Raw genomic sequence first — 7,739 nt, 5'->3', positions numbered from 1 at the left:
AAGTGGCAACTACAGCACATCAATGGTCTGAATGCAGCACACAGGCTGCTGCTTTTTAAAAAATATATTTTATTGATTTTTTACAGAGAGGAAGGGAGACGGATAGAGAGTTAGAAGCATGGATGAGGGAGAAACATCCATCAGCTGCCTCCTGCACACTCCCTACTGCGAATGTGCCCACAACCAAGGTACATGCCCTTGACCGGAATTGAACCTGGGACCCTTCAGTCCGCAGGCCGACGCTCTATCCGCTCAGCCAAACCACTCAGGGCCAGGCTGCTGATTTTTTGACCGCTGGTTTGAATCACCTTCCTGGTAAAGACTACTGTTGTTGTTTCTTCTTTGGTCTGCCTCTGCCCTCTTTCACTTCCATGCGTTCTGCTCACAGTCTCCAGAGCATCTACCCAATCCCCAGGTCACAACAGCCCAATTTGGCTGCTTGACATCTCCCTTACCACTGTCCTCCCCCACCCCCCAAAGTTCCCCCACAAGATTAAATCCAGGCGATTTGGGCAGGCTGCCAGACTTCTCACTCTCTGGCCCCAGGCCCACTCCACTCCCCATGCTCACCTCTGGCAATCACACATCAGCTTCTTTGTTACTCCTGAGGCCTTGCCCAGGTCCCTGTATTCACCCCGATGTAATGTCTATTCACATGTGTCTCCCCACTAGACTGTGATGGTCCTTGACACAAGTGACCACTTCTTATTATCTGTGTATGTGCGGGGCACCTGCCACTCAAAAGGTGGCTGGCAAATGTTTTTAAATAAATTTAAAAAATGAATGATGCTTGTTAGCCAAGTAAAATATAGCTGTCTTAAGGATGCTTTATTTCCCATCCCATTTATGCACAATTAAGACCCAAGCATCCTTTTGATAAAGACAAGTTTATTCTTTTCCCTCAGAGGTCCCCATCTCCCCAGGTGCAGAGGTCTGAAGACAGACATGTGCTCTGGGACCCAGGGGGAGCTGTCCCTCTGCTCCAGCCAGGTCTTCTTATGGGTTGGTCTCTGGGGTTTCTGGGGCTTCCTTAATCCTCTTTCTCTTGAGTTTTGGTGTTTGATGAAGTTTCCTTAAAGAACCTGAAGAAGGGAAGGTCAGAGACAGCTCTGATGACATTACAAATACTAAGAACTTCGGTCTGTAACATTTGGGGAGCAGTGGTAGAGATCTAAAGAAACGAAAACAAAATCTTACTTCCAACCTATGTCCCTTATTTTTTTTCTCACAGAAATCTGTGGGGTAGTTTACAGATGCGGGATCTCCCCTAGCCACAGAGGAAGGAAATGGCCTGCCCATTGCCCATTGAGAGAGAACCATCAATCAGCTGCCTCCTGCATGCCCTCCACTGGGGATCGAGCCCAAAACCCAGGCATGTGCCCTTGACCGGGAATCAAACCAACAACCTCTCAGGGCATGGGACGATGCTCAATCAACTGAGCCACACTGGCCAGGGCAAGACCCATGTTTCTTGACATCTGGCTACAGACTGATTCCTCCCCACTCCTCTCTCTGTTTCATGTTCCAGTTCCCAGTACTTTAGTGCTGGACTGTTTGCAAACACCATTGCCATTGTTTTACTTAAGAACAGACATAAACATGGTGCCAAAGAAACACCATGCATATTACCTTTAATTGCATAGATAAAACTCAGCTCATCATGGGGGGGTCCATCAGATAGTACCAGTATAGTATCTGTTTTCTTATGTAACACATACAGGAAGAACATAACCTTATCTCTAATGTCTCCTAGCTCCCTCCAAAAAAATTTTGAACATGAATTCATCTAGACTTTTGATCCAAAGTCCCGTTTATAGAGAGAAGAGCAAGCTTAAAAGATGCCAAAAGAAAGAAACAAGAAAAAGTGGAAGATTCTACTGAACAATAGCCTGAGCTCTTCAACAGGTCAGGGAGTAAGAAAGGGGTCTGTTAGGGTAAAAGAGACTTATAGCCAGGTGGGATGCATGAAGTTTAGGATACCAGTGCAAAAGACTTTTGGGAAATTTTAATATGGAGTATTGAATCCAACAAATAGATGAAGCGAAAATATTGACATGGAAGGTTGATAAGTTAACTGAAGAACACAAGTTCAAATCCAAAGTGTATACATTATAGTCTTGGCCAGGTAGTCAGGTGGTTAGAGTGTTGTCCCAATACCCCACGGTTTTGGGCCCCAGTCAGGCCACGTACAAGAATCAACCAATGGCCTGGATGGCGTGGCTAGGTGGTTGAGCATGAACCTATGAATCAGGAGGTCACGGTTCCATTCCCTGTCAGGGCACATGCCCGGGTTGCGGGCTTGATCCCCACTGTGGGGCATGCAGGAGGCAGCCAATCAGTGATTCTCTCTCATCACTGATGTTTCTATCTCTCACTTCCACTCCCTTCCTCTCAGAGATCAACAAAAAAGAAAAAGAATCAACCAAATAATGCATAACAAGTGGAACAGCAAATTGATGTTTCTCTTTCTCAAAAAAAGAAAACCCCACAAAAAAAGGTATATACATAGTGATCTCATTTTGACTCAAATAGATGTTTTACATACATAAGACAAATTTGGTAAGTGCTAGCTGTGGTGATGACAATGTGCTGTTTATATTTCTTATTTTTGCTTATCTGTATTATCTAACTTTCTATGTTATGCTTATGTTTATAGTAATAAAACATTATTTTGAGAATTGCATGAAAGCCAAACTTCTTAACCGACCATACAAGGGTTTTCCCTTGTTACCCATATCTTGCACATCTCCATCCTGCTCTGCTATCCACCTCTAAACCCAGACTGTCTGCTCATTGCCCCTCACCTCTGCACACACCTTTGTTTGCCCCTCTTTTCCTCTCTTCCCCACTTCCTCTCCTTATCCCTTTCTTTAAAGCCTGTTCCAAATTTACCTCCTCCAGACAGCCTGTCCTACCTTTGCCCTAAGGCCTCAGATTAGTCCTTGGTAAGAGGAGGATAATAATACTGAGCTCCTCGGGATGCTGTAAGGCCTAAGTGAAATTATGAGATACATAATTTCATCTGATTCATGGATTGCTTGGCCTAGATCATCTTAAGACAGACTGGTCTTCATTCCATTATAGGTTTCACTTCCCCAATTTTAACTGTAGGCACCGGGGCCAGGGCTCACACAGAGCCCAGGCAGGATTCTGGGTCTTAGTAGCTGCCTAACCCATGCTCACTGCACCTGACCTGCTCTCCCATTCGGTCCAGCTAGACTAGGGGGCAAGGCCCCAAGGGTTGCTCATCTGCATTAGCCCCAGCTAGCTGGCCTTTAGAGGGAACACCTGGGTCCAACTTAGGACCATGCTCTGAGGTCCTAGGGAACCCTATTTGCCTCCACTTTCTCCCCCAGGAGCTAAATAAGAGCAGCTCACTGGCCCCAGAAGCCAGTTCCAGAAGGGTGAGGAGTGGGTGGCTCCAACATCTCTCTGCACCTCACTGCACAGAAGCGGTCTTCATAGGTTCCAACCATGGCTGGGGCTCCTCCCTATTCCCACAGCCTCTGTTCAGAGTCAGGCAGTGCAGTCATCACCGAGGCCAAAGCTGCTGGGAAAGCCATTCTCTGGCCTTCTGGGAATGAGTGCCCTCCCTTAGCCCACACCCCACCCAACACCTACAGTGGGTGTCCTGCTACTAGGGCCCTTCCTGGGAGTCCCCACTTATGGCCACTAGAAACAGGTGGGAAAGTGCCTTCACTTAAATGTTAACTGAAAAATGCAGAATTCAAAATGGTAGGTATCATGAGAGGGGGAAATTACACAGAACACGGAAGGAAACACACCAAAACAATAATAGTCGTGGCCTCTGGGTGCTTCCCTCTTCTGATTGATACTTACCTGTGCATCTCATACTTTCTATAATGAGCATACCTGCCAGGAGGGGGAGGAAAAAGAGAGGAAACAAAGGGGAGAGAAGGAAGGAAAATGGACAGAAAAAGAAATGTAGGGATGAGAAGCAATGGAAAGGAGGGAAGTGGCAAGGGCCCTCCTCCAGGCACTCTCCACACATCTAGTGAGCATCACCTCTCCTCACATGGACCCTGGATCTTGGCTCCGCTAGCAGGGAGGCCTCGCCGCTGGGGGCCTGCATCTTGGATAGCCTCTCCTTCATGCCGCTGATGTTACTGTGCAGCCCCCAGGCGCTGCAGAGCTTGGGCAGATTGTCTTCCTGGTCAGCCAGCAAGCAGCTCTCCGGAGCGTCCAACGGGCAGAAGGCTGCCTGCAACGGGGACATAGTATTCAGAAGAGTGTGGAGAAGTGCGGGGCCCGAGTTCCAGTGCCAGCTATGCCCTCGTTGGGAAGCTGCTGCGGTCTGGCTGCACCAAACATCTGCCTAGCCAGGAGGAGGATGCAGCACAGAAAGGGTCATGGAGACATGGAGGCCAGGCTGCCAACGGTCTGTCCCCGGGTGGTTCTTTACTTTGAGGTAGGTCCTCCATTTCTTTTTTTGAGTTACAGTGTTTTATGTGTTTGTCGTGAAGCATTTTTTTTTAAAAAAAGCCTTTTGCAAAATTAAAACTGAGAGCCTGAAAATATCTTTTGAAATGTTCCTGGCCGGTGAAACCCAGGAATCGCTAAAATGGCAGCTCCTGGTGTTCAGAGGAGGAATCACTGAACTGATCCACCCACTGGTGTTCAGAGGAAGAGCTGTTGACCCAGAGAGGAAGAGGGTTTGGTTGAAGCTGCACAGCTTGAAGGTACACGGGGTGGGGGGCTCGGGTGAGGGGTGGGGGGAGGGTAGGGGTCGGGGGTCGGGTGGGGAGGTGTTGGGGCGGGGGAGTCGGGCATGGTCGGTTAGAGCAGGGCTTCCCGCTGTGCCAGTTGCTTGAACCCTGCTCTTGGAACCCTACGTGCACACCGACCAGCCCCCAGCGGGCCCAGGAGGAGCTTTCCGGAGCCTCTCACCAGGAACTTGGTGTTCTGGTTGTTCTTGGTGTACTTGTAGAGCCTGAGAAGCTGCTTTGCCTCCAGCTCTGAGAAGAGGGAAACGAATCTCCAGAGCATCCTACAGGGAGAGACCTGAGGCTGAGGGAGGGAGGGCACAGCCCCTGTCCCTCCAGGACCCACCCAGGGAAAAATGGGCCACGGGCTGTCTCCTGGGTTTTTGGTTGGGGGAATGGAGATATGGGGGTTTTCTAGACCTTGACTACCCTGTGCTGGTGATGAGCACCCACACCACACAGAACCTGTGCAATCAGAGATCACTGTCTTGGGGGCAGGAGAGTTTTGTGTCCTCTGTGTGTGCAGCTGCGGCGAATCAATGCCGCCCTGAGTGACTAGAGAACTCTGCTCTTCCCGCCCCACCTTCCCCATGCTCACTCCAGGATCCTGACTCTTTCACATCAAGATGAGGGACTAGGGGGTCTTGACTGGGGTGTGACTTGGAGTCTGGAGGGGGTGACCCAGGCGTGGGTGCAGGGGAAGGGCCAGGAGGCTGCCCTACTTCTTCCAGTGCTTCATCTCCCAGGCTCGGCAGTAGTGCTTCAGAAAGGTGTTGATGTGGTCGCCTAGGACCACAAGGCTCTGCTTCATATACTTTAGCTTCTTCTTCTGGGGAAGGTCCTGGGGCAGGGACAACTTTCGCAGGCACTTCTTTAATGGCCTTAGACATTCTTTACACTGAGGAGGCAACAAGGGAAGTGAGGGGCCATTCGAGAAAAGAAGAAAAGAAGAAAAGAAGAGGCAGATGGGCCACCCCAGTAACCAGAGGTTAGTCTGGCTGCAGCCCTCAGGACTGCACATGTTAAGTAAGGAGGCTCCAGTCAATGTCCTACCCCACTTCTTTCCCAAGAGTGTGACAGATCAGGCATGAGCTGTGGGTCTGAGGCCTGTCAATTTCTAGTCCAGGTTTCCTGATGTGTGGGGACCAGGGATCAGGTCCTGGGATGGCCCCTTACTCACAATTCTGAAGGTACATTGGTCCAGGCCCTTGGCATGGCACACAAGTGAGTCTCCAGCGGGGATCGTGCTGGAACTCTTCTCCAAGCAGGGTCCATCCATCACCTGGGGGGAGACAGGGCAGTGGTCTGCTGGGGGGCTTTTGCTCCTGAGGGGCAGTGCTGGGCAACCACTGAGTCAAATGCTAGCCAAAGCCTTTCTCCATTTTCCCTATGACCTTTTCCCTAACCCAGCCCTGAGACAAGTGAGTCCCTGGGCAAAGAAACCCATCTCTGAGAACCCCTGCTTAGAAAACCTAGAATGGCCCAGCCGGTGTGGCTCAATGATTGCGCATCGACCTATGAACCAGGAGATCACGGTTCGATTCCCGGTCAGGGCACATGCCCAGGTTGTGGGTTTGATCCCCAGTGTGGGGTGTGCGGGAGACAGCCGATCAATGCTTCTCTCCCATCCTCGATGCTCCTGTCTCTCTCTCTCCCTTTCTCTTCCTCTCTGAAATCAATAAAAACACTACATGTATATATTTAAAAGAAAAAGAGCCCTGGCAGGTTTGGCTCAGGGTTAGAGCATTGACCTGTGGACTGAAGGGTCCCGGGTATGATTCCTGTCAAGGGAACATGACCAGGTTGCAGGGTTGGTCCCCAGTAGGGGGTGGCGAGTGCAGGAGGCGGCTGATGGATGTTTCTCTCTCATCGATGTTTCTAACTATCTCTCTCCCTTCCTCTCTGTAAAAATCAATAAAAATATATTTAAAAAAAAAAAAGAAAAAAAGTGTGATGGTGATGGTAATGGTAAGAAGGAATTTTCTGACAGAAAAAGTGGGGCAAAGAAATCTAGTTAATGAAAATAAAGTGACTTGAAGGCAGAGCACAGAATTAGATGGACAGGGTGGAATTTGTGCCTGACCTTTTAAAAACCTCTCAGAAAAGTGAGTATTAATTCCTGCCTGTGTTCAGGGGAACAAGGAAGATCCAGGCCCAGACCATTCTGGAGGGAGAGATCAGGGAAAGGGAGGTTAGTAGATGGAAAGGGTACAGGACCCAGGTTCCTCCAGGCCCCAGAGACAGGAGACTCTGGCTGATCAACATTATAAACTACACCCCACGCAACCACACACACAACACCCCCCCCACACACACACACAGATGAGATCCCTTGTGTCTTCATATCCAACAATCACCTTACCAGGAATCTTCCCATCATCTTGCCAGTAGTGTATGTCCTTGATAAACAATTTGAATGAATTAACCTTCTCTTGTTCTTTTGGTTTCTTGCTAACTCATGTACCTCACCAATTTTCCTTCTCCTCCTCCTACTTGAATTTCGTAGTCTCGGTTTTCCAAAAGCCCTTCCGGGGCCCTCCTTTCCTTCCTTTCTCCCTCCCTCCCTCCCTCCCTCTCCCCCTCCCATCCCCAGCCCCACTTCACCTTCTCTAGCGGTTTGTCCTCTCCATCCCCTTGCCCATCTGAGGACTCCATCTCGGCAGGTGTGCCAGTGGGCTCCAGAGTGGCACTGCTTCTGTGCCCCCAGGCTCTGACCTACTGCTCCTGTGACCTCAGTGTCTCAGGGAGTGGGCCGGCTGGCTCCAGAACCCCGGGCAAAACCATGGCAACTGCCCAACACAGAGCCCTGTGCCCCTCCCCCGCCCACCCCTCATTCCTAGGGGTGGCCACCAGCCTTCTCCTTTAGCAGGGACCTGGACCAGGGAAGTGAGCACGATGTGCTGGGAAGACCAGGTGTGCTGGGTGCGCAGCTGGCCAGGGGAGGCCGGCACCCCTTTTCCCAAGAGGTTGTCAGATGCTGTTGATTTTGGAGTAATTTTCCAAAAATTGTGTGTC

At 50.0% G+C, this 7,739-nt stretch overlaps 1 protein-coding gene across 1 annotated transcript; it reads right to left on the bottom strand.

Moving 5' to 3' along the window:
* Nucleotides 1–996: 996 nt before the first annotated feature.
* CHCT1 (CHD1 helical C-terminal domain containing 1) lies at nucleotides 997–7,379 on the bottom strand (the record flags this gene model as incomplete). Its single annotated transcript, XM_081108782.1, has 6 exons — nucleotides 997–1,082; nucleotides 4,027–4,222; nucleotides 4,909–5,008; nucleotides 5,447–5,622; nucleotides 5,905–6,006; nucleotides 7,329–7,379. 6 exons carry the CDS (start codon nucleotides 7,377–7,379, stop codon nucleotides 997–999), a joined length of 711 nt encoding a protein of 236 aa, XP_080964908.1.
* Between the last annotated feature and the right edge of the window lie 360 nt (nucleotides 7,380–7,739).

This window comes from Myotis nattereri, assembly GCF_964212035.1.
Source record: "Myotis nattereri genome assembly, chromosome: 16".
Taxonomy (NCBI): Eukaryota; Metazoa; Chordata; class Mammalia; order Chiroptera; family Vespertilionidae; genus Myotis; species Myotis nattereri.
Note: the sequence above shows the minus strand (reverse complement) of the source record. Positions and strands in the feature narration are given on the sequence as shown.